Here is a 26,291-nt window from a genome sequence, read left to right as displayed (position 1 = left end):
TCCACAGCCTTCAGACATCTCAGCCAGCTTGGAACCCACTGTGTGCTCTTCAGGCCATTGAAATGTGGCAGCTTCTCATTTAGCAGTTCACTTATTTCTGTCAGCTCTCTTCACTTCTTTGGGGAATAGTAGTACACCTTTAAGATGGTTTTCAGTGTAACTTCAAATTTTACCAGGCAGTCACAGCCTTTCACGCTACCCAGCACAGCTAGCTCTAGTTTGTGTGCCACACAGTGGATTGTTATGATGTGGGGTATCCTCTGTTTCAGTCTCCCAGCTACTCCTGTTTTCTCACCCATCATCACTGCAGCACCATCAACATTTGCACACACTACTTTCTTTTTCCATGTGTCTTCTCTGATACCCATGGTGTTCACTGCTTCATCAATAGCCTCTAAAATACCTGCAGCATTTGTACTCTTGACTGGCTGAAATTTGATCATGTATCTATCATGTAGCTATGTCACCATTATCTCTCACATACCTGACTTGAACCAACTCCTGTTCTATTATACCAGTGTCTGTACTGGCATCTGCAAGAATGGATAAGAACCCGCTTTCTTGAATTTCCTTTTTATTCTGGTCTCTTGAAGTTTGTGCTACTGCTCCAATAAACTCTCTGCAAGCATGGTCATTGAGGTAAGTGGAACCAAGATCTAGGCCATTTGCTTTTTGAAGTTTGCAAAGACTGCTAAATTTTGCCAATGGTAGTTCACTCTTTGCCACATAGTACACAGTTCTAAATAGCTTTTTCAGGACTTCTTGTTGTGCTTGGTTTATTTTTAGTATGTTTTTGCAATGGGTGTTTGTTCTGGGAAAGATGCTGCAGACTGAGCACCAATGCATTTCTTGTGATGCAGAAATTTCTCATGGGTTCTGATGGGGTCTTTCCTAAAATTACTGGTCCCAACACACCCGGCAGAACATCATGTCATTCACCTTGTCATATTGCAGCCACAGAAATTCTTTTGTCCATGAAACCAAAAAACTGTGCTTTCTTTTTGCCTCGTAGTCTGATTTGTCGTAACTTTTCCGCTTTGTGGTAGGCCTTTCTTTGCCTGTCCCTTCTTCATCCTGACCTGTCTTTTTTGGCTCAGCAGAACTAAAATACCTGCGTAAATCCATTTGTTTTTACACATGCCAGTGATTTTTTTTTTTTATTCTCTGCGCAATCAACCTCTAGCACGTTTAAGCTTGCTGCGGGAGATTTCACTTGCCACATTTGAAGAGTAAGCTAGTGAGTGATGTTGTGTCCTGTCTGACTATACCATATTGCACCACTAGAGGGTGGTGTCATGAAACAAGAGTAAAGTGCAGTCGGGAAATTGTAGAGTTAGAATATAGTTAAGATGGCTAACTGATAACTCGATGTGTCTCCCTGTTACCTATACGATGTAAGGTTATGTGCTGCATTCATTAAAGAGCACTGTTCTGTGATGAGGACTGGTTTATTACCTGTCGCTGCTATAAATGATAAGAGGATTGCAGAGGAATTGGTGCGCAATTAATCGTCACTCACCAATCAGTACTGCCACTTAGGGCTGGGTATTGTCACTGATTAGCTGTATAAAGCGCTTTGAGTGCTCGGACAGAGTAGAAAAGCGCTATATAAGAACCAGTCCATTTACCATTTACCATTTCTAGAATCGATTCAATTCCGATTCACAATGTCCTGAATCGATTCGATCCACGATTCGAAACTGTTCTTGAAGTACAGAGAGAGAGAGAGAGAGAGCTGTGCATCGTGGTCGAAGCAAAACAGTAAAAGTCAGAGTGAATACATGACGATGTTTATGTGAAGCGTAGTTTGGATCTTCTTTTGCTGCTGGTTCGGTCAATATTGTTTGGAGAGACATCAAACTAACAGCTTTAGAATCCGCGCATAAAGGGCGTGAACACAAAGCACGGACCCGCCGACAGATCAGAATCAGAGTCTGTCGGCTTTCAGCCCCGACCGTCAGCTGAGAAACGCGACATCTAACTTATTCTGATCCGCGGGTTGCGCTGTGTGTTTAAGTCTTTGTGCAGAATCCATGTTCCTGCTCTCATTTATCGTCTTAGCTGTTTGGTGGTTGTTGAAATTTTGTGAGGTTTAACCAGAGATTCTGGCATTTCGGGCAAAATAAATTTATGTTAAAAAATCGATTCAGGATTTTAATGAATCGATTTTACGTTATCCAAGCCAGAATCAATTTTAATCGATAAATCGATTATAAAAACCCACCCCTACTGCCACTCTCTAAACACAGTGTGCGCAATTGCAAAGTGAACCTGAAGGTAAAAAACAAGTGCAAATTCCAACGCGATTTCAATACGTCACATATTGACAGAGGCTCATCAATGCCAATGACATAATTACTCAGCTACATTTGCGAAAGAAAGCAAAGGCATTGACATATATTTTTACTTCCTATGATATCCCGACGGGCAGGGCTGAGAAAGATTTTGGTAGCCCGACTGGATTTTAGGTTTATTTATGTCTTACACACCATCCCAACTCCTTAGGTAACTTAATAACTTCAGCTAAAGTGAATAGGTAGTCTAATTCATTAGTGCAGCATTACTGGATCACCTCTGTTTGAAGTGATATGATATGTGACTATCACTGTTTAACTACCATAATAATTCTTAGGTTACTGAGTGCATGCTTAATTTGTTTTTGTTTTTAAACAAGTTGTTGGGTCACCAAGGCACCTCAGGTGTTTTGTGCCAGAAGTGGAGTGTCCACTGTAGACTGAAGATACTGAATCTCTATGTCTTGCCATTGATCCCTCTTGTGACTTCACCTAGACAACAGACATTTACTTGACCATACTCTCACATCCTCTGTACCCTACATCACCATCCCTGACAGTCGTAGCTTGGCCCATCAGAGGGTGAAATTATAAGAATGTGTTATTTTGCAAAGTGCTCTTTAGGGTTCCTAAATAAAATATGGCATTGAGGTCATTTCTTTTGAATTCCTTTTAATAACCCCTTCTTCTGAAATAAAAGAACCTCTCCTAGTTTTAATGGCACTTTGGATTTCCTTACTTTCTGTTCCACTCCCAACCCCAAATAGATGCTGACACAGTGACATAGAAGAGGGAAGTAAGTAGGGCTGGGCGATATGGCCTAAAATCCATATCGCGGTATAATTTGAAGCACGTGCAGTAACGATATATATCGCGATATGTTCTTTTCTTCTGTATAACGTATTTTCCACACTATAAGGCTCACTTAAAATCCTTTAATTTTCTCAAAAATCGAGAGTGTGCCTTATGTATGAATTCTGGTTGTGCTTACTGACCTCGAACCGATTTGGGCGTGCAGAAATCTGTTAAAAAATGTTTTAGTACAACTTTGGTAAGCCGCACTGCTTGATGGATTGTCAGAGCATTACGGCTGCCATAGTGAGGAGCTTCACGGAGTAATCTGGGTCCAAAACTTCGTCCGCTTCAAGTCCCAAAGTCAAACGAACACTGAGAGTTAAAAACGGTCTAAATTCTTTCATCTTTAATAAAATGATCAGCGTTGCTGCTTTACCAGGTGTAACAATTAAGTTTAACATCCAGGCTTCCATGTAAACAGAATTTCTTAAATTTAACGGAGTTACAAGTTAACAGGAAGTTAGCTCGCTAGTTCCACCTAAACATGACATAGGACATAAATAAACCTAAAATACAATGGTTTGGACATTCATTTGCGTGTTCCCCTACTGTAGGGGTCTCTGCAAGCATACGGGACTCTGAGAGGGTACAAGATGAAAACTTTGGAATTCTACTGGAAACAGTTGATCATATTTGTTTGTCAAAGCTGAACCCAGGGCAAACTACACTAAATTAGCATTTTTAGCTAACAGCTACAATAGAGATTGACAGACCACGTGACTTTTGCGCATTGCATGCCGGGAACTCATGGCAAAACAATCCAAGTACTGCATCAAATGCAAGCATTTGCAGCACCGCAAAACGTTCATTCTCCGGTTCCAATACCTTCTTGCTTTTTCTTTGGCCCCCAAAAAAGGTATGTACAAAACGAAGGAGAACAATGACGGTCCGTACAAAGACAGACTTGATGAAAAGTCAAAGAAAAGATACGAGGAAAAAATAACATGAGTGAAAGGGTTAGACCCTTACGAGCACACAGAGTGGACAAAATACATTAGCGTGCTGCCCAACTTTCACCACGCTCATATTTATAATTATACGGTTCTTGGAGTGAGTGCATACACTCATGAAGGTTTTAGTAACTTCAGGTCACTGCAACAAGCCCAGGTACAGTTTACCGACGGATGGGTACAGGACCTTGAAATGCACCGTGTAGAGCGAAAGACCATCGTACGTATCATAAGTTTACCAGTCTCACAATCGTCTTCATAAATACACATTTGTTAACAGTTTATTAATAGGACCTTTGAGCTAAATGGTAATTAATTAGTAGTGGAAATAATTTCTGGTACGCATTACAGAAATGTAGCAGTGACAATAATATTGTATGCTGTAATCCTACTGTGCAATAAGTGATACAAAAAACAGTTTCATCCTGTGAATAAAAGTATATGTTTTTGTCAATGTACCATGGTAATAACAGAAGCGAAACGCAATACTCTGTCAGGAAAATTCACTATTTATGCACAATAAACAAAGGAGCATAGTGCGACAATTTCTGTTCAGTGCCAGACTTGCTTGTAACCTATATCACCAATTATGTTAAGAAAAATGACGTATTAACTACAACAGAAGACTGACCTTTGTGGAAATGCTTGGAGCAGACTAACATATGCGCTGGAGTGTTCTGGGACGTTATATTTGGTCTTCGAATGGCTGCAATCCAGGCCATCTGCCGGCTCTTTGCTACTTCGGAAACATGACTTGAACAATTTCTCTTCAATGACGTAATCCGATAACAACCCATCTCTTTACCCGTCGGCTTCCCGTGGCTGTCATGCGACCGGCTATTGCAGTTAATAATACAACAGCTTCTTGCCATTTTTTGTGTTTCTTTTTATTGCTGTGTAACTGATTTCAATTGAAAGCCTTTGTGTGCTAGTACCTCTTGCCACGAGTTCCCAGAATCCTTTGCGGTTTTACCCCTGAATGACGTCACATCTTCAATCTCTATAAGCATAAAAGTTACTGTAGGACTATCCTTTGTTAACATGACGCTTGTTTATGTAATACATGTAATACATTTATTACCAACCTGAGAGTTTATCCGCTGGTCATTTGACATGATGAATGACTTCTGAAGTCTTATTCCAACTTCAGCTCAAGATGCTGTAGATTCCCGTTAGTAACACTTTCGGTCCCCTGGTAAAATGTAGTTCTATTAATCTTCTCTCGATTACTCTGGAACCAGAACCGGTGCCAAAAAACTGAATTTTGGAACTGAAATTGAATTGTAGAACTATAACTGAATGGTGAGAAGTGAAACTGAAATTATTCGAGAGCTACATTTTTAAAGGATAAAATACAGTTTCAAGGCAAATTAATTCATTTTAAAATATAAAATTCTGTTTCAATTTAGGTGACGATCATTTTCAAACCAAAACACTGAATTTCAAATTAGGCTAATTCAAATTCAGTTTTAAAAAGCATTTATTCAAGTTACAATCCAGATTCAATCTTTGCAATTCAAATTTATATTATTCAAATACCATTTCTGATGGCGCAAAGTTCTACACATAATGTAGTCATATATTGCTTGGCTGAGAGCAGCCAGCCCACGTTCGAGTACGACCAGCGGCCCTTCTTTAAATTTATTTTATTTTATTTTATTTTTTTACTCAATTTCTATCTGGGATTAATGCAGTTTCTCTGATTCTAATTGCTGGAAACCCAAACAAAACACGTAATTAGAGGCTGTAATGTAAGTGTCCTGTTAATGTTGGTGGCGTCATTTACATAATGGACCCAGAGCCAGCAGTCCACAGGCAGGAATGCATTTCCGACACCACTTCATAAGAAGATTGTAATGTGCGAAACTTTAGTATGTACTATTGCTGTGTGATTTTTATTACTATTAATGAAGGATACTCTCCACCGAGCTAACATTGTTAGCTGGTGTTAGGTGTGGTTAGTTCACTGCAGACTGTTAGGCCGTTTTTCAATACAGTGGTCCCTCGTATTTCGCGGAAGTTACATTCTAAAAATAACCTGAGACAGGTGAAATCCGTGAAGTAGCCAACTTCATTTTTTACAATTATTATAGATGTCTTAAGGCAGGGATGTCAAACTCAAATACACAGTGGGCCAAAATTCAAAACTGGAACAAAGTCGCGGGCTAACATTAATATTTATTGAAAAAAAATCTTCCTCCAGATATAAAAATGAATCTTTTCTTATGGACTCAAACAAGTTTTGCTGAAAAACTCAATGTAGAACAAGCAAAGCTTAATACTAAACTATATATAACTTATATAACTTAATATTGCACACATGCAAAACCAAAATTCCACTTAAATAACACATCAGTGAAATTCATTTCTTAAATAAAAATTGTATTTGCAGCCTTCTGAATTAAATTTTAACAGTAAACTTTTTCCACAGGCTAATAGTAAATATAAAAATAAAAAAAATAAAGCAATTAAATAATAAAAGTATCATTGAACGTGAAACCATTCAAGCCCATGTCTGGGAGTAGTAAGAAAATGTGCACAAAAAAATGTTAATTATAGCTAAGTTTGCTGTATACTGATCTACTCTGATGTGTCTAAGCCAGATACCTGGCATCTAATCTTGGATGCTACATCCTCAATTTCTGGGCTCAGGCTCTGAGCTGAGGAAATCCTCAGGACCGAGTGAAGGTGTTCATCGGTCAGACACTGTGTCAGGGATCATACTTTGACTTCAGCGTGTGAAGTTCAATCAGCTCCATTTGGAAGTTTTTTGGTGCGTTTGCCACCATCTTGATGCATGCAAAAGGATTACTGAGCAGTTCAAATTGACATCTCTGGGCATCAGAGTTGGCAAATCGCTGGGTAAACTCAGCACTGAGTACACAGAGTTTTTCAGCAAACTGTGCACATGGGACCACAGCAGTAGAGATCTGCATGTTCATCGTGTGGCAGCAGGGAAAATGGTCCAGGTTTCCTTGTAGCATCTGATTCTGCCACAGGCACAATTTAGTTTTAAAAGCCCTCATCGCAGTGTACACGTGATGATACGCCCCCGTCCCTGAAGCTGTAGGTTCAGCGCATCGAGATGGCTTGTGATGTCACACATAAAGGCCAGCTCACACAGAAACTCTTGTTTCCTGAGCTCAGCGGTGTCTTGCCCTTTGCTTTCCAGAAACTGAAATATTTCCTCATGTAGCTCAAAATACCTGTTCAGTACTTTTCCTCGACTTAACCATCTCACCTCTGTGTGATACGGCACGTTTGCGTATTCTGAACCACACTCCTCAAAAAAAGATTTGAACTGGCGCTGATTCAGACATTTGGCTCTTATAAAGTTAACTACTCGTGTTACTGCGGTCATAACATAATCCATCTTTAGGGCTGTGCCACAATGCGATTCTTGATGTTTGATGCAGTTAGTGCTGGGCGATATGGAAAAAATATTAACACGATATGAATTATTTTATACCACGATAACGATGTATATCACGATATACCACCTGACCTGTGGTCATCTGGAAAGTACGCTGTCTGTAAACAGCGAGCGCAGAGGGTGGAGTCTTTGTTAATGAAATGGATGGTTACGTTCATGTAGGGCTGCGTATCTCTGCTCGTCCATAGGTCAGTCGTCAAGGCATAATGCACAACACTGCAAACATCCTTCTCTATTTTGGCCCGGCATGCGTCATATAAGCGAGGCAACTCAACTTTCCTGAAGTGCTTACGACCGGGCATAATGTACCTCGGATCAAGGACTTTGACGAGGTCACGAAAGCTGTCCTTCTCAACTACATAAACAGGGGCCATGCCTTTACAAATGTAACGTGAGATGGCTCCTGTGGTTTGTTTATGGCGCTGGGACGTTTTCTCATAAGAGCCTTGTATGAAAGACTGCTGTATCTTCGGCTGGCTATAGTTTTTCTTTTCCCAACTTGCTGCAAAGAAACAGCATGTGCATCAAAATAAACTATTTCCAACAGTGTAATTTGAGTTCTAAGCATCCCAGAAATGATACAGAAAAGCATAAAGTTAAACATAACTTTTAAAAACACCAGCATAGGCTTATAAGGCCCTGAAGGTAAAAAAAAACTAAATTTTCTGCAAAAATGACATCACTTCTGGTTTCGGGCAGGTAATGGCGGACAAGCAATAGTTCGCGCTGACCAACAACAACACTTCCAAAATAGGAAGTGTTATGAACAGCTGATCGGATCGGCAAAGCATGATTCTGGAATATTATGTTTTTGTTGCTGCAAGTGCTTTTTATGCAATTTTTGCAAAGCTATATGTGCAAAGAAACCGTGACCTAGGACAAGCTGATGGCATAAGATGTAAGTACAACTCCTCCAGTTTCCTATGCAAAAATTTTTTATTGCGCTAGCTTACATGGTTCCAGTTCTACAGGGATTTAAAAATAATTAGGCAAAACGGAGCGTGCCCGCTCCGACCGGTTTTAAAGGGTTAATGATATATTTTATGTCATAATTTATAAAATTAGGTTAGAAACGATAGAAGACAAATGGCACGATAGACACTTTTCTATCGTCCACACGATATATATCGTCATATCGCCCAGCACTAGATGCAGTGATAAACATTTAGCTCACCTGCACAGTTCTCCGCTTGCATCTTCTCCCGTACCCTGCCCACCAGTCCACTCCTTTGACTCCACATCGCTGGTGCACCATCTGTTGTTAACCCCACAAGGTTTTCCCATGGCAACTTCATTTCAGTTACACATTTGGAAACCTCTTCAAATATTTCCTTCCCTGTGGTTGTGCCATGCATTGATTTTAATCCTAGAAGTTCCTCCATAACACAGAGATTTGAGTCCACCCCACGGATGAAGACTGAAAGCTGGGCAGTATCAGAGGCGTCACTGCTCTCATCCACAGCAAGAGAGAATGCAACGAAATGGTTTCCCTTCTCCATCAGCTGCTTATATAGATTGGTGGCAAGTTCACGTGTGCGATGAGCTACTGTGTTTTTGCTCTGGCTCACATTTGAAAATGTTTGCTTTTTCTCTGGGCACACAAGGTCACAAACTTTCATCTGATTTTGCAATCTCTGCTACCACAATAAAACTAAACTTTACAGCAGCCTCACTTTGTGATATGGCTTTTTTGAACATAGTCTGTTTTCAGACAAAACTTCTTTTCATCTCTTCTGCTTTCCGACGCCTTTGAATCATGTCCAGGTTCTTGTACTTGTCTTGGTGTGTCGTTTCATAGTGTCGTCTAATGTACTCCTTGGTTATAGCCACATTAGCTCCACATACAAGACAAATAGGTCAGTCTTTTACATAGGTAAACAGATATTCTGTCTCCCACCTGTTCAGAAAGCTCCTGTTTTCTGCCTTTCTTTTTGCCATTTTGGGAGAGGTAGCACGGAAGTATTCGCACAGTTGCTATGACTACAGTCAACATGTCTTAAGGCTTTTAAACCCCTCATTACACACTTTGTGAACATTTTCACACTTTTCTCTCTTGTTTAAACACTTTCAAAGTTCAAACCTTCGTAGAAAAATAAGTCCAGTATTACAGAATGAAACCAAAGACCAAGCCCTGTTTTCAGGTCCAGAACATGGGAATAGAGCACCTGCGAGAGAATTCACCATTAATCAATCAATGTATGGAAGTGGAGGCAGTGGAAGCAAGAAGAATGAGTTGAGTACTTATCTGACATCTACCTGGATGATTGAGCATGCATCAAGATACTTATCTGACGGTTTTGTTTCGCTTAATAAGCCTTATAATTCGGTGGAGAGGGTGCGCCTTATGGTCCAAAAAAATACGGTAACTTCTACCTTCCTTTAGAAGTCCAACTTTTTGTGCCCCCCCCCCCTAAAAAAAAAACATGCAAAATTGCATACAAAAAAAATCCTCGAAACAGCGATGCCGCGAAAAGTGAACAGAGTTATAGCAAGGGACCACTGTACTCAGGTACGCGAGTCCGGACTCACAAGGAAGCACAAACTTCCCAAGAACGCAGCGCGATTGTTCTATGTACGTGATGGCATCACAGCTCTGGAGTTTTTACTGCCATTCCCTCTTAATTTAAGTTTGAGTAATATTTGCAATGGAAATTACACATGACATAAAAAAATTGCACACAATGTAGTAGATTTCTTTAAGAAAAAAAAGTATTTAAAATTTCATCTTAAGCACTTAGCAAAATTTGCTTTTAAATGTCATCTGTTTCACAATGTCTAATAAGCTTCATACAGTTAACCACACTACGTGACTAAAACACAAGCTTTATCTCTCTGAATAAACATAGTACACATGTATGCCTGAATAAAAACAAACAAGTGAGATGTTAGAACGCTTTTATTTTTATTTTAGTAAATATTAAAATAAACAGCTGGAGTTTGAAAGAGACTTGAACAAATATTTAAAATATAATCTGATCATTTTTGGAGCAGCCTTCAGGATCTCCACATATTAACATGCTTTTTTTAGACTTGATGGATAGCTTTAACAACTTGCTAGCTACAAATAATCATTTGCAATTCCACATGAATATTAACAGACAAAAAGAAAACATATTAATGATACAGAAATAGTTTTCTATACAAGATCACTGCAAAAAAAGTGCAGCCTTACCTGATGTCCACCATACTGTTACTCATTTTATATTAAGATTTAAAAATCTAGTTGGTATTGCTATAGCAAGTAGCCTTCAGTAATACTAATATAACACAGCAATAGTACATTCATGTAGCTGTAAAACCCATGACAATATATTAAGTATTCCAAAGTATTCAGAATACATTACTGTCATTGAGTAACTTAACAGATTACGTTACAAAATACATTTTGGGTAGGGGTGGGTTTTGATCATTGCTTTCTCGATTAAAATCGATTGTAGCTTGGATAACGTGATATCGATTCATTAAAATCCTGAATCGATTTTTAAATATACATTTATTTTGCCCGAAACGCCAGAATCTCATTTTAAACCTCACAAAATTTCAACAACCACCAAACAGCTAAAACAGTAAATGAGGGCAGGTAAACAGATTCTGCACAAAGATGTAAACACAAAGCACGGACCCGCTCAACGGATCAGAATCAGTGAGATGTCGCCTTTCTCACCCAACGACGCGGACACGGTTGGGGCTGACAGATTCTGATGTTTCGGCGGTTCCGTGATTTGTTTTTACGCCCTTTTTGTGCTAGATTCTGAAGCTGCAAGTTTTATTTCTCTCCAAACAATACTGACAAACTACGCTTCGTCTAAAAATCTGTCGACTGCTGTTTTTTTTCCTTGTACTTACTTCCGAAAAGAAAGCCCAATTTCTGTGTTCAATAGGCTACTGAACTTTGTAAAAATTCTGCAAAATTGCAAAACGCTTAGCTGTGTCTCTAATAAAACCTCTGTAACTTTGCTCTGCTTCACTTCAGCAGTATCAGGTAATGTTCATATGTTAATTAATGGTATTCTTTCATTTTTGATCTACTGCAGAATAGTTAAGGTCATCTGCTATAAAATCCCAGGCAAGGAAAATCACCTTCATGTTTTTCTGTGTTTTATCCTCAGTTACTTTGACACAAAGGCATCTGCTGTGATGCTTACACCTTTGATAAAGTCTCACAAGTGTCAGCTTTCTTTTTATAGATATAAAAATATGGAAATGTACTGATACGTGATAAGAATTATAATATTTCTGACTGTCTGAAGCAAAATTTCCCCGATTCAAATCAAATCAAATCGTGGATCGATTCAATTCAAGACCTCGAGAATCGAATCAATTCTAGAAATCAGTGACGATACCCAGCCCTAATTTTCGGCCATGTATTCTGTAATGTGTAGTGGAATACATTTTAAAAATAACCTTCCTAACACTGCCTGCAGGTTTTCGACATCACCCTGGGCCAACACACCTGAATCACATGATTAGTTCATTACCAGCCCTCTGGAGAACTTCAAGAGATTTTGAGTACCTCATACTTCCTATTCCAAATCTCTTTGCCTACCAATATAAAGGGAAGGTAAACAGGAGAATTGCTAAGGACTTGAGTCAAGAAAAGAGAGGAGAGACCCCTGAGAATTGGTAACTTCATACAATTGGAATGGCTTTGCACTCATCTCTCATTAACGATATGACGTGAGATGTTTGCCATGTTGAAACTACAATGTGCTGGAGAAGGACTACAAAAGGACTACAAAACATCTTAGTTCATAACGTGTTCTAACCCTGTTGTTGAACAGCCTGTAAAAATATCCTTCATTACAGAGGCTGGAATTTTAAAGGAGGAGGAACATTTAGGGTCAGATTTACTGATGTCTGCAGAGCGCAAAGATTTCTTTTTGTTAAAAATCTGCTATTAAAGATGCTCAGAGTCAGATTGTGATTGAAAGTTGTGAACAGGAGGATCTTTGGACTTATGCATATGTATTTGTAAGCCTTTCACTTTCAACAGAAGAGTATTTAAACAAGTCACACAATTCTGAGCACATTGTTTACTGTAAATTGCACAACCTTAACACAGAAAAAATTGCCCTGCGAGACACTTCCAAAAATTGAAGCGTCTCGCTGTTTTCAGAGACAAACATTGAACCTGAGCTCACACTGGCTTATTTTGGTTAGCACTACAAAGGAGATCCAACACTTTAGACAGTGGTGCTTAGACAACAACCTCATCCTGAACATCCACAATCTGATCCGGAGTTTGTGCTGATGATTAATGACACAAACACGGATCTACGTACAGCTGCTTTGTTTTATTCTCAGAAAAAAAAATACAAAAAAACCCCCAATGTTTAAAACATAATCGTACCAGTACACACCTGAGCACTGACCTCTGTCTGTGTCCTTTTGTCAATGTTTGTTTTCACTTCATAAAGGTTTCATTTAAAAAATAAATAAATATGAGCACTGATGAATGTCAGCACCTGTCTCACCTGATCAAACAATCAGAATCACTAACTCATATTGTCACTGAAGACTTATTGTTGGTGGATTGATCGCTTTGATTGGTGAATTGGCAGGATGCTGGTTACTGCAGGTGTCTGATGCTCCAGGTTCAATGTAGAATCATCATCTAGCTGTTTTACCTGTTACAGATGAGGACGAAGAAGACAGCAGTGAAGAAGACGAGAACGCTGAGGAAGAAGAGAACTGTGAAGTGCATCCTCCCTCAAAAAGATCACGAACCTGAAACACCTGAGAACACTTTCACATTGATTTTTCTTTTTTTAAATTGACGACACAATAAAGATGTCAAGGTAAACAGTGTTTCATGTGACTCATTAAATAGAGAAAAGTACCACATTTCGGAGGAATCCTGCTCACTGATTGGCTGTCAGCTGTGAGGTTTTCAGTTAACCTTAACCTAAATAATGTATCGAGTAACCATGGCAACATCACTGCATTGTCAGTAAACAAATAACTAATGAAAATAAAGTGACTCACAGCCAGGCAACAAATCACAACACAGGGTTCACCATGATGTCACAACAGTAAAAAAAAAAAAAAAAAAGGAAAAAGACTGGCTGCCACTGGTGGGAGGGGCTTTTTCACAGGGTGCTGTGAGTCTGTACTGAGAGCAGCAGAACTTCCTGTCAGGCCGCAATCTGGGCAAAACTTGTAGGAGTGTTTAAAAGGCACACAGGAAGTGACATCACAAACTAGTCCTGCTGTCATCCCACCCCTCATCACGTGGGAGGCTCTCTGATTGGTTGTCCCCTATGTGTCGATGAGCGATCCTGCTGCCCTGTGATTGGCCAGTTTGGCAGCATGGCGGCGGCTGTACAGAAGGGCGATACAGACAGGAAGCACACAGTATCCAACAGCGCGGGGGTCCGCCCTTGTGCAAGAGAACAAGAAGAGGAAGAGCTGCAAGTATGGCAGCAGGAAGATCAATGCCCACATCCACACAGGAAGTGGTGACCCATGGACAGTGATAGCGGGAGGTGGAGCCGATGGGCTGGTACCTGCTCTCTGCACACGTTCCAAACTAAAGCTGTGGACCTCAAAGATGTAGTACGCCGCCATGACGCTGAGCAGCAAGTAGAAAGCCACACCCACCCATCCCATCCTCTGACGGAAGTTCATCATCCTCCATACTGCGGAAGAAACAGATTAAAAATCAAAACAGGATCAACATTCATCAGTGCTCTTATATCCAGTAACAGGTCAGAGGTCATTACATCATCCAAAAGAGCAAATCAACAATCAATATTAGGATCAATGAAATAACTACTCCATCAGTGCTGAGATAAACAATCTCTGCCCCAGTCAATTTCAATTCCATCTGATTTAAATCTAAGAAACAGTTTAAAACCTGCAGTCTCCAGTGACAATGTTCAGCTCCCACGTACTTTTCATCTAATCCAGGTGTGGAGAACTCCTATGGAACGCCAGGACTGCCATAATGAATTAATTAAATACACCATTAAATAATTAATTAAATGTGTCAATAATTAATTAAAATGGGAAATAATTAATTAAATAAATAGTTATGACACATGTAATTAATTAATTATTGACACATTTAATTAATTATTTATGTATTTCACATTTTAATTAATTATTGACACATTTAATTAATTATTGACACATTTAATTAATTATTTATTGACACATTTAATTAATTATTTATGTATTTCACATTTTAATTAATTATTGACACATTTAATTAATTATTTAATGATATATTTATTTATTTCATTTTGGCAGTCCTGGCGCCTGGCTCTCATCATGAAATAATTTTATCTGTCAACCTCACCCATCAAACTCAGGGGGCGGGGTTAACGCTGATCGACTCAAAACCATTGCTTTGGCCTGGTGGCCATTGTTTTTAGCACACAAAAACCAGCATGTGGAAACTAACAGAACTGAACTTTGAAAAACCCTGTTTGTGTGTGTCACCAAATACAGTTTTAATATTTTTTTAGCCGAGAATGTAGTGGTTTAATCTTCATGTGTCTGGTCGGTTTCTCAAGATACAGCCTCTTTGCAAAAGTGCTTCGATGATTTCGGAGATGTCTGCCCAGTCTCACGGCAAAGCGTGGATAGACCCGCTCGCCTCGCAAGCAATCGAGCTGTTATTACCACCGACAAGGCTCAGGCCCCGGTACACAGCTGTAATAACCCCCGCTGACACGGACTTCTTTTACTGAGGTTATATTTATCAGGGTTTTATTTCCTGATGTTCTTATGTGTCCTACGTGTTTCAGTCGCCAATTCTGAATTATAACTAACATTAAAAACATGTTTAATGAGGAGAGAGAGCAAATAAATTCGATTAACAGCTGATCTTTGGGTTTTTGTTCAGTAATCAGCGTGACCTGTGAATAAACGCATAAAAGAGATAACGTTGGTGTTTCCGTCATGTAGTAATTGCTGGCTTTAACTGTACAAAGGTTGTTCGAAACTATGACACACATACAGACTTCATGATGTTCGGCTAATATTTTTATTGTGAATATTAGTCATGAGGGTAAACGGACCTGTACACCACAGAGCGAGGTCAGCATGTCCACGATATCTTCAGCTCTCTGAGGTAACACAGAGTTTCCCAGCTGACTAATCTAACTGTCATCTACGAATAATTCACGGGTCATATCAATATGATTTTACAGAAAAGCATCCTTAATACTGCCAACTATTCCAGAGACGTGAAAATCTACAGCATAAAGAACACAAAAATATAGCAGTCTAACGCAACACTGTAGATGAACCGTCAGTTTGTCAAAGTGGAATGAAAGCGATTGGTTGAACAGGTGTTCGTGATCTGTGTTTTCTGCATTTTCATCAGCGTAAGAGACTCAGCAGCAGATTAGAATAACAGTTATACATTTAATAAATTACCAAATGAACGCAAGAAACGAGCAAACCTGTTCCGACAATTTGAGTTTGTGTTCCCTCAGCTGCAGACTGTTTAAATGTTTGAGAGGAAGATTAGATATAAAGCAAACGTCAAACATAGACTCAGTCTGCGTTCACATTTGATATGAGGCCAGGACGGATAATGGCTGTGTCCTGTTTTAAGATCATACATGTAAAATTGTTGTCTGACCTCCGTCGATCCAGCCGCTCAGAGTTAACTGAAGTTAACTTGGATAAATTATAGTTAAGGAGTATCACAGATAACACCCACGTGAGCTGTGTGACTGTTCACCACTACACTGAAATCAGTAGGCTATTACTGAAATACACGTGTTATTTCATAAACTATGATGTAAAGTCCTACTAACATGTTTAGTTTTAAAGGACACCTTCCTGCCTTATTAGCAGTATTAGTTTTCTTCTAACATCCAGAAGTCTGCACCACGTGTTTCATAGTTTGTAACAAACCTTTGACAGTTAAACATAACATGACCGAAAAAGCAAAAAAATAAATAAATGAATAAAAAGAGAGAGAGAGAAAAAAAATCACACAAATTATATGTTAACCTCGTTTATTTTTAGTTAAGTAAACTCTAAAAATTCTAACAGATCGCTGGTGCTTAGAAAACCTATTAAAAAACAGATGATATAATATTTCTGTCCAGTTGGAAACTCTGCTCCTCTCGGTGGAAATGCGCCTTCTCTTTCCTCTTTGTATAAAAACATTTTAAAAGTCAGTTTAATCTCAAACTTCACTGTTAAATCCAAAACACACCAGATAAAGAAAAGCGAATGGTTCAGTCTAACACATGGGCCAGTGAACCATTAAACGTCTGTAAAACTGTGCAGTTCTGAAACGTAACTTTAACCTCAGCCAAACCGATTTGCTCAGTTGTAAATAAAACAGCGAAGTAAACGTGACCCGACAGACAGAACCTGAGTGAATTAAGTCCAGCGTTTAACACTGAGAGCTAAAACTCAGCTGAGGTTTCAAAGCTGTGCCGGTGATTGGACATCAGCCGCTGATGAAGTGGGTTCGCCTATAAAGTGCTCTGTTGGGAAACAAGCTCCAGCAGCTCTGCGCTCGGGAAAAACTATATTTACTTATCTTGTGCAGAAAAATGTGCTGACGTTGCGTAATATCGAGCACCGGCTGCCCAGTTAAACTGTGACTATCACCAGGTAACGTGGGCGTGTTTCTTGAATTAGCAGCAGGTGTTAAACAGCTGACAGGTGAGGAGGAGGATGCATGCAGGTAAACTGAGGGCCTGTTGAGCTGATCGCTGGTTTCGTGAGAAAAATGTCAGCTCGTTCTTTATGTTACAGAAGCACAGAGACACACGACCAGGTGGAAAGAGACAATCGTTCGGTGAAAATGAGAATTTGCGAATGCAACACGTGGAACACGGAGAGTGGAATATGTAAACAAACCGGTTAACGTAACCCCCTCGGTGCACTCTGCATGCTGACTGTTAGCAGAGCTACTGAAATCTCTGAAAACATCTGAGCACAAACATGTTCTATGTTGACAACCTGACCCGACATGTGAAGATTACAGCGCGACATTCGCAGCTAAAACACTGTTAAAAGTGTAGTTGGTGACAGAAAAACGGGCTATTTTAAAACTACACCACCAACATTGCTGCCTGTGATTTGAAATGCACTCTGGGATACCTGGCTGCCCCAAGTCTACACAAGTCGATTATCTAGGATCGACCTGTTTTGACTTACTTTGCACGGCAACCAATCAAATGTTAGAGAAGCTGCATGGGCTGCGTTAACCCCGCCCCCTGAGTTTGATGGGTGAGGTTGACAGATAAAATTATTTCATGATGAGAGCCAGGCGCCAGGACTGCCAAAATGAAATAAATAAATATATCATTAAATAATTAATTAAATGTGTCAATAATTAATTAAAATGTGAAATACATAAATAATTAATTAAATGTGTCAATAAATAATTAATTAAATGTGTCAATAATTAATTAAATGTGTCAATAATTAATTAAAATGTGAAATACATAAATAATTAATTAAATGTGTCAATAATTAATTAATTACATGTGTCATAACTATTTATTTAATTAATTATTTCCCATTTTAATTAATTATTGACACATTTAATTAATTATTTAATGGTGTATTTAATTAATTCATTATGGCAGTCCTGGCGTTCCATAAACTCCAGCCTCAAGAGCCAGTGTCATTCAGGTTTTAGATATTACCCTGGGTCAACACACCTGAAATAAATGATTAGTTCATTACCACGACTCTGGAGAACTTCAAGAAATAAAGAGGAGGTAGTTTAGCCATTTAAATCAGCTCTCTTGGATCAATGACACATAAAACCTGAAGGACACCAGCCCTCGATGACTGGAGTTCCCCCACCGCCGATCCAATTCAAAGTATGCCAACATGTAGCTCCGTGCACTAATTTACTTTAACAGAGAGCTGTGGTTTCTGTACCAGACTATTAATTTTTCTCTAATCCAAACTGTGCTAGCATGTAGCTCTGCGTCTCTGTTCTGATTTATTTCAACTTAACGCTGTGAGCTTTGTACCAGACTCCATTCATTTTTCATCTGATTTAACGCCTGCTAATAGCTCTGTGTCTTTGGCCCTGTTTCCTGCTGCCATAGATGCTCGCATGGCTTCCCTGTAGATGACGACCACGACACACTGAGCTGCTTCCTTCCAGCCTCCATCTTCCTCTCTGCCTGTTAGCATCCTGTTAGCCTGTTAGCTTATGTTTTCTTACCTTCCTTCGCGCTGATATTTCAAATTAAAATCCAGCTACAGGATCGTGTTTTGATCGCTGTTGTTCTCGTGAAGTCTCGTCTCTCTCTTCCGGGTAAGTCATCTGATGCCAAAGGATTACGTCATGTGTTACACAGTGCCGCCTGCTGTTTAAACAGCGTCATTACACATTAGCGCGTTAATACTACAAGTCAGTATGAAATCAAATATAACTGCATACAAACTGTGATTTTAATCATTTTCATGTTCGTTTGTCTTTGTTCCCTTTTACTTGTTTCTGTGACAGTTTGGATCCTTCATTGAATAATCTTATAGTTCAGAGTCTCAGATGATAAAATTCGGTAAAATTTCATTAATTTAATGAAATAATCAAATATAAGCCATCAAGTTCTTCAGTGTCCTAATCATAAAGCTGTGATATTGATCAGTCTGTTCTCTCACACAGTTGGATTTTAAGACAGTTTTTCTTTGCCTTCAAACAGCCTAAACTTTATTAATATAGCAGCTCATTTCCAGTCTGACAGACCCAAACTTTTAAAACACAAACACTTTTTTATATAGGGTGTTTCCTCTCACACTAATTTACCTATAGCAGCCATTACTTTCATTATGTGTGTAACCTCTTCCATCACCAGGCAGTGAAAACTGGCTGGTAATGGAAGAGTTGACTTTGAGGTGAAGCAGCATCTGATGAGGAGCTGGGACCGGGTTAGGACTGCTTCAATGTGGACCTTAAAGTTGGTCACCTGGAGTGGGACTGAAGTCGATTCAGGATGATGCTGGTTGTTTTCCTGGTAAAGTAATATTTTGTTTCTTCCAGGCTAGATTTAAGGCCCTTTCACAATAAAACAGAATCGATTTACATCAAAACATCAGTAAACAGTCAAATCAATTAACTAATCAGCAGTCTTTGTTAGTGAGGTACAGAGACTTAAACACAGAGATGAGAGGTTGCTGTGCTGTCAGCTCAGTAACAATTTATCAAAAACAGCCGACAAAACATCTGTTCACCATCACCACTGCTTCTCAGACTAACAAGCAAATCTTTGTAACAGTTCACAGATCTGTCTAGTAACAGACTGAAAATGCTCTCACTGTACACTGATGATGCAATTCTGTTCATCTGAACATTACACTAGAGCACTGCTAAATTATGAGCTTATCAAGATATTTCAGAATATTCACTCAAACAAGGTGAAAATGAATGAAGAAACCAGATTCCAGTTTAACGTGGAATAATTAAAATATTCAGGGACAAAAGTATGATTAAGAACCTACAACTCAATAATGGGTGGATGTATGTTCCTTTTAAAATATTTGGTGAAGTCAGATTTGTTTTATCAATTTATGAACAATTAATGATAAAAAACAGTATTACTTTGGGAAATAAAGCCTCTAGAATCATTTAAAGCAAATTAAACAAATAATTTCAAGCCTTGCAAAAAGCAGTTTAGATAAAGTGAAGACAGGAAAGCTTTGGACACCTTGTCTGCTTCTTCGGGATATTAACCCTGAGCAAATCAGAATATTTGTTTGTTTTTGTATTTTTTTTAATCATTTCCCCGTCAAGTTGATTTTTTTTTTGTCCTTCCACAATGTCATGAGTTGAAAATGAGGATCACAGTCTTTCTCCTTGTTTCTTTTGTCATTAAAAAATAATTATTTCTATTCTTTCAGATTATTCAGAACAAGAAACCTTCAGATCCTCAAATGATTCCTGGGTAAATATGCAGGCCTTGCATTGCTTGATCAGAAAGACCCTCTCGGTCTCCATTTAGGTGGGAGTCGTTAGTGAAGACCTTCAGGAGTCTCCACAGATGATCAGTCTTAGTGCTCAGTGGTAACTTTATTGTCCCCAATGGGAAATTGATTTGCAGTATGTCAACACATCAAACAACACATAAACACACACACACACACACACACACAAAAACCCCTTTGAGTCTGGACTTTGAATCACTCAAAATCGGTCAGAGACAGTTCAGAGTCATCTTGGCTGTTTAGGCCAAGTCTTTGTGCCCCCTGGGGTTTCACTTGTGGCATTTATTTATTCAAAAACTAAAAAAAAAAAAAGAAGGTTTGTGCAGCATTAAGAGTGGATTACCACTGCTGTCTCCAGCACCATCAGGGTACCAATTTTTTTAAAAAAAAAATCAGAGCTAATCAATAACTCTCTGTCAAACCATCCAGATTATAAACATCAGTCAATCTACATCAACTCCTGATGCTGCAGGAAGCGGATCAGACCCCCAGGGAGTGGCAACTTCTTCAACCGACGGTGACCAACCAGGTGAAGAATCTGCAGCCTGCAGAGCTGCAGCAGTGGGCGCGGTGGAGCTGAAACAAACACAGACTGGTTAGCCTGGAAACACACTAGAATAACTATTAACACTGAAATCAGTAAAATTGCAGAAGAATCAGTTATCACTTTTTGATTTACCTGCTTTCTCCTTTATGCAGGTCCATTCAGAGTAACTGTCCAGGTGTTCCATCAGTCTGGAGCAAAGAGTCACATGGCCGACGTAATCCAACAAGACATCAATAATTGGCCCCGCCCATCGACAGATACTGGGGATGGATATCATCTCACAGAACTGTCAGTCCGTGAGTGTATCAAACAATTAGTTACACCTTAACTTTATCGTGAGGTCACCTGAAGGCCGTACTGTGATTAGGCAGTAAGGTTTTGATGGTACTTTCAGGTATTACCCAAGCATACAGCCCAACTGCATGCACTCAGAGCTAGATTCAGATAACCTGGCTTATGTACAATATTAATGATCACTGTTAGATAATAAAAAGTTATCCTGGATATGTTTGACTGGCTCGGAGTATAGGCCACATTTTAAACATGAGGTCTTTCATCCTAAAACACCATTAGGTCTTTAAATGTCCCCTTTTCACACACATTAACAGTCTTTAAATACCCCGTTTCAAACAAGGCCACCTGAGTAGCTATGGTAATAGTTTTGTTTTGATTTTTACCTGGATTTGTTTCATTTTACCAGATAAACACAAAATTAAAAGGAAAAATAGAGGTCACCTGAATGCCTCTTCTTGGGACAGCTTGGTCGATATCATGGAGTTCATCCCTCTCTGTTCGACTGGTTTTGACTGGTGGGTGAGGACGACTGCCATACACACAATTGAAGCAGGAAAGGGCATTGCCTCCATGGTCTAGCAGGTACTTGAACATAGGCAGGTACTTCATTGAGAACATGTACACGGCAGGGAAAGTAGTGGGGTGGGTTGGGATGGTAGCATTGATCTCAGCGCCGTGTTCTACAAGCAGTGTGATGGTCTGGATGCAGCCCTGCCTTGCTGCTACCATCACAGGCTTGAACACATCCAAGTTTGGGTTAGCGCCAGCAGTCAGGAGCATTTGCACAGCATCAATGTTGTCGTTGATAACAGCAAAGTAGAGTGCTGTACTACGGCGGTCCTCGTACAACCTAGACCACTCCTCTGATAGTTGGGCGTTGACATCGAACCCTGCCCCAATTAGAGTCTCCAGGACATCATCACGGTTACGCTCTGCTGCCATGTGCAGAGGGCTAATGCCAGTCCGCCGGACTCTGGCCTTACTGGTGGCTGGGATCAACATGGAGACTATGCTGGGAACAGGAAACACCTAGCAATTAGCCTAAACGGATACACCTTAGTGAAGCTTACAGACAGAAACAGCTGGGGCATTTACAGTCAGAAAAACAATGGCAACTCACAGCCAGAAACATTTTATCCACTTACAACCGGAAACACCTCGGCCCTGTACAAGCAGTAAAACCTAGTGCACTTACAATCAGAAACACTTGGGCCGCTTACAACTAGAAACACTTCGCCACTTATGGCCAGAAACATTTTGGCTACTTAGCACCAGAAAAACCTGGGTCACCTATGACCAGAAACACCTGGGCCACTCATGGCCAGAAACATTGCCACTTGTGCCCAGGAACATCTGGGCCACTTGTGGCCGAAACCCCATCGCTACTTTGGTCTAGAAACACTGGGAACACTTAAGGTTAATGCTGTTGCTCCCTAAAATTGCTCCAGATACCTAAAACCTGGAGGAGTCAAGGTAGCCACACTTAACACAATGCCACTATTAAATACCAAATTAACTCCAGTGAGTCTGCACAACTCAGTAAACATTTCATAGTGTACCTACGTGTCACTTCCTCTCTGGGCAGCAACATGAAGAGGTAGCAGTCCCCTCTTTCCTGGTTTGTTGGCATCAGCGTTCTGGGAAATGAGAAGCTCAACGACTTGTTCGTGTCCATTTTTAGTGGCTTCATACAGAGCTGTCGCGCCATCAGCTGCCTGGCTGTTGATGTCAGCACCTGCAAAATGGGAGATGGGGTGGGGTCAAAGGTGGAGTTAATTCAGTGGCAACAGAAGTGTTCAGTGTGCAACAAGTTCATTAACCACGTTATTTACCATGTTTGAGCAGAAAACGTAGCGTGGCGAGCTGCCCACTCTGAGCAGCGGTGAAGAGTGGTGTGATGCCATACATGTTGCTGATGCTGTGTTTGGCGCCGGCCTTCAGGAGCATCTCACAGATGTCCAGGTTGTTTCGGCTAACAGCTTCCTGTAGTGCCGTCCACCCTTGAATGCAGCGAGTGTTCACCACTACTCCGTGGTTCAGCAACACTGCCACAATTGCTGGGTTGCTCCTCTCACAGGCTATAGGTTAGGTTGGAAAACACATAAAAGGGACATCTTGATGCATTCTCAATTATCCAGGTAAGTAAATCTCCAAAAGTTGATTCTGTTGTTCTGAACATAGTGTTTTCAGTCTCCCACTGAAAACGCTACGTCCAGATGAACAGAATCAACTTTTGGAGACATAAAAGGGACATTTCACCCAAACAAGAATCAGATGCAGTTGATTCAAGCTGAGACGATGTCCATTAGGTTAGGGTTAGATTAAATCATCTCCCTGTTTTACTCCTGCTGGTATGACTGCTTGGTCTATGTTTATAAATTGGCAATCTCCAAAATATAGTCCACGTAGATTAAAATTTTATGCAGAGCTGGTCAAATTGGTTGTTTTTAGTGGCTTGGTGAAGCTGTTCCTACTGGATGTCAAAGAGAGTCTAATCTCCTAATTAAAACTTATGAAGATGGGATAAAAATCCTACATTTAAAAAAGGTTAGGACCCTTTCATCCATTTGCATCATCATTTCTGGTTTTCTTTGGGGGGGTTTCTCTTCTCCATGTGTGTCCTGTCTCTTTTACCTTTGTACAGTGGTGTCTCTTTATCATAGTTTGGGATGTCAGGATCAGCTCCTCTTCCCAGGAGCACCTCAACGCATCCCAGATGCTCTCTACTGACGGCAACCAGCAGTGCTGTCTCGCCATGTTCTGTCCTCTTGTTGATCATCCCAGGCTGAGCTGCTCAAACCAAAGACGGTATTACAGGTGTGCTCAGTTGTTCTTTGTAATTTTGAATAGGTAAACCTACCTGACAGTAGCATTTGCAGACAGGTTTCCTTGCCGAACCACGCTGCCTGGTGAACTGCCAGCCAGCCCGGTTTACTCGGCAGCATCAAGTTTGTTCCTGGGCACATTGCATGTGCTTTCACTCTGCTTACATCACCTTCACGGATTGCTTTGAACAAGGGTTCCTCCTCCCTGCAGTGACAAGACCAATCAGCCAACTGGAACACCTTGTTCAGAGGTGAGTCAAATGGCTGTACATGTTAGGAGCAGAACTAAACTCACTCTTCAGGTTCGGGACAGATGTGGACCAGACCGCCATCATGTCTGCGATATGCCACCATCCTCTTCCCAGAACCCGTGACAAACAGACTGATTGTCCCATCAAATGTCTTCCTGACGAGACAGCAGCCAATTAGAACACAGTTCCAAAAAGAGAAAGCAATCAGAGCACAGTCACAAAGACAACAGCCAATCAAACTACAGACAAGGAAACTACAGTCAATGAGAACACGAAGACAGGATTTGCAGCCAATCAGGACACAGAACCCGCAGCTAATGAGAACAAGGACACAGGGTCTGCATCCAATCAGAACACATTAAATAACAATCAATCAATCAATCACTCTACATGCAAACTCATCAATGAACCGAAGCTCTAAATATATTCAACTATCCACATACTTGGTCAGAAGAGACTAAGAATAAAAATGGAGGCTACTCACGGATCAGGAGGCTTTTGAGGTGGCGGGTTTGGTGAGCTGTAGTGTGCTGTGGTCTGTGCTTGAAATGAATTTTGAGCTCTGTGGCTTGGCTGGTTTGTGTTTATGGCTGCTGGGTTCAGTTTGTCAGGACAATGAGAAGGCTGGATACAGCTGGGGGTACTGGCACTGATGGTGTTGTTGGCACTGATGGTGTTGGATTCGGTGGTGTTGCCATGTCTGTCAGTTAGGCTGCGCTCAATTGCAAGCTGCAGCAGCTCTTCTTCACTCAGATTACTGTAGAGAGAATAATCGTCAGAAGTCAGACTGGAAGCAGATGATGTGGAGCGAGAGATCCTGGGTCCTGCCATGATGGCACTGTAACAAATAGGAAGTGAGACCAGTCAGATATTTATTGTTTCTAATTTAATCGTTTTATCACGTAAAGAAGCTGCAAAGTCTTTCTGAACATACTTTGTACAAACTTAGGGTTTGATGATTAAAAAAAAATAACTACAACAAGGTTTACCTGCAAGCTTAAAAGCATGGAAACTCAAGCGCCCCCATGTTCACTACCAACAAATACTGGACAAACAGCTGCTAAAGACATGCTGGTAACACTTGGAGACATAAAGTGTAATATAGTTCAAAGTTCAAGTTCACCAGTTTAACCAGTTTGTGAAGCATTAATCTCTCAGATTATTTTACTGTTAAAGTTTTGTGTTTTTTACAGATCTTATCATCATCATCATCTGAGAACAGCTCTGATTGAAGTTGGTGGCACACTCACAGGGATCCTTTTCATCAGGAGAAGAGTGGAATTACCCACAAAAAGCACCTTTTAATGCGTGCACTCAGAGCCTAAAGCAGAGAGCCCAGCTTAATGGAGAAAATTAATAACAACCATCTTGATGGCCAGATAAACAAACAGAAAGAAGCAAACTGAGATAAACAAAGAGCCAGAAAAACAGAATGTCAGGTTTCAGTCTAACAGCTTCAGTCACTGAAGTTGTTTACCACTGTCAGAAATCCAGTGTTTCCCTTGAGTTTCAGCTTCGTCCTTTCCTCCGTCTGTTCTCCAGCTGTCTGTCTGTAATCTAGTCTGACCCCAGCGTGGGGGTGGGGTGTTACTTAAGTTTTATTTTAGGAAGCTGCTATCAGAGCTTGTTGACCAGTCCACCTCTTCACTGCTCTAAAGTCACATGAAGCTGTATCACACAAACAAATGCTGAAGAGCTGTTTCACAAACTGGATCACCCCCAAAATAATCCCAGACCTGCTCAGAGCTACAGATTAACTTCAGGTTTAACTCTTTTTTTCAGGATTTTGAAGTTGCTTCATTTACTAAGGTACATCACAATGTAGCAGACCTAACTTGCTCCAGGGCATCTTATTTTCCTAATTAGAGACTCAATGGCAGGAAAATTCCACTTACTGACCAATCAGACCTCAGGAAAAAAA

General features: G+C 40.2%; 4 protein-coding genes and 2 long non-coding RNA genes across 11 annotated transcripts in view; 2 read left to right on the top strand and 4 right to left on the bottom strand.

Annotated features, from left to right (window-relative positions):
- The window catches only part of LOC146502313 (uncharacterized), a 2,192-nt gene extending 1,748 nt beyond the window's left edge, over positions 1-444 (bottom strand). Inside the window, exon 1 of the mRNA XM_085133269.1 lies at positions 115-444. Coding sequence (XP_084989395.1) covers positions 115-443 — 329 coding nt within the window. The 5' untranslated portion in view covers position 444. The remainder of the gene's footprint in view (positions 1-114) is intronic.
- LOC146502311 (uncharacterized) overlaps positions 1-13,591 on the top strand; it is a 16,019-nt gene extending 2,428 nt beyond the window's left edge. Inside the window, exon 2 of the mRNA XM_085133965.1 lies at positions 13,169-13,591. Within this exon, the coding sequence (XP_084990091.1) occupies positions 13,169-13,263 (95 nt within the window). The 3' untranslated portion in view covers positions 13,264-13,591. The remainder of the gene's footprint in view (positions 1-13,168) is intronic.
- LOC146502312 (uncharacterized) lies at positions 3,250-10,102 on the bottom strand. Its single transcript, XR_014869572.1, has 2 exons — positions 9,554-10,102; positions 3,250-8,848 (listed from the first exon to the last, which is right to left on the bottom strand). It is a non-coding gene; the product is annotated as an uncharacterized LOC146502312 (long non-coding RNA).
- Positions 11,586-18,794, bottom strand: lyset (lysosomal enzyme trafficking factor). 3 transcript variants are annotated; one of them, XM_085133963.1, is made up of 2 exons: positions 18,694-18,794; positions 11,586-14,170 (listed from the first exon to the last, which is right to left on the bottom strand). In XM_085133963.1, exon 2 carries the CDS (start codon positions 14,160-14,162, stop codon positions 13,791-13,793), a length of 372 nt encoding a protein of 123 aa, XP_084990089.1. In that variant the 5' UTR covers positions 14,163-14,170; positions 18,694-18,794; the 3' UTR covers positions 11,586-13,790. The 3 variants fall into 3 exon arrangements, with proteins under 3 accessions (XP_084990089.1, XP_084990088.1, XP_084990090.1); XM_085133962.1 differs by lacking the exon at positions 18,694-18,794 and adding an exon at positions 14,426-14,450; XM_085133964.1 differs by lacking the exon at positions 18,694-18,794 and adding an exon at positions 14,389-14,445.
- Positions 18,673-23,825, top strand: LOC146502309 (uncharacterized). Of its 2 annotated transcripts, none has more exons than XR_014869570.1 (3): positions 18,673-18,786; positions 20,370-21,048; positions 21,153-23,825. It is a non-coding gene; the product is annotated as an uncharacterized LOC146502309 (long non-coding RNA). The 2 variants fall into 2 exon arrangements; XR_014869569.1 differs by lacking the exon at positions 18,673-18,786 and having other exon boundaries at positions 19,086-20,413; positions 20,883-21,048.
- Positions 20,841-26,291, bottom strand: LOC146502308 (ankyrin repeat and SOCS box protein 2-like). Of its 3 annotated transcripts, none has more exons than XM_085133949.1 (10): positions 25,621-26,291; positions 24,855-25,208; positions 24,415-24,525; positions 24,155-24,324; positions 23,929-24,084; positions 23,127-23,372; positions 22,858-23,029; positions 21,736-22,306; positions 21,133-21,286; positions 20,841-21,029 (listed from the first exon to the last, which is right to left on the bottom strand). In XM_085133949.1, the coding sequence occupies exons 2-10, from the start codon at positions 25,199-25,201 to the stop codon at positions 20,902-20,904; spliced, it is 2,055 nt and encodes a 684-aa protein (XP_084990075.1). In that variant the 5' UTR covers positions 25,202-25,208; positions 25,621-26,291; the 3' UTR covers positions 20,841-20,901. The 3 variants fall into 3 exon arrangements, with proteins under 3 accessions (XP_084990075.1, XP_084990074.1, XP_084990076.1); XM_085133948.1 differs by having other exon boundaries at positions 25,848-26,289; XM_085133950.1 differs by lacking the exon at positions 25,621-26,291 and having other exon boundaries at positions 24,415-24,521; positions 24,855-24,970.

The sequence above is a fragment of the Neolamprologus multifasciatus genome, chromosome 15, assembly GCF_963576455.1.
Source record: "Neolamprologus multifasciatus chromosome 15, fNeoMul1.2, whole genome shotgun sequence".
Classification (NCBI taxonomy): Eukaryota; Metazoa; Chordata; class Actinopteri; order Cichliformes; family Cichlidae; genus Neolamprologus; species Neolamprologus multifasciatus.
This window is presented reverse-complemented; position numbering and strand designations above follow the sequence as displayed.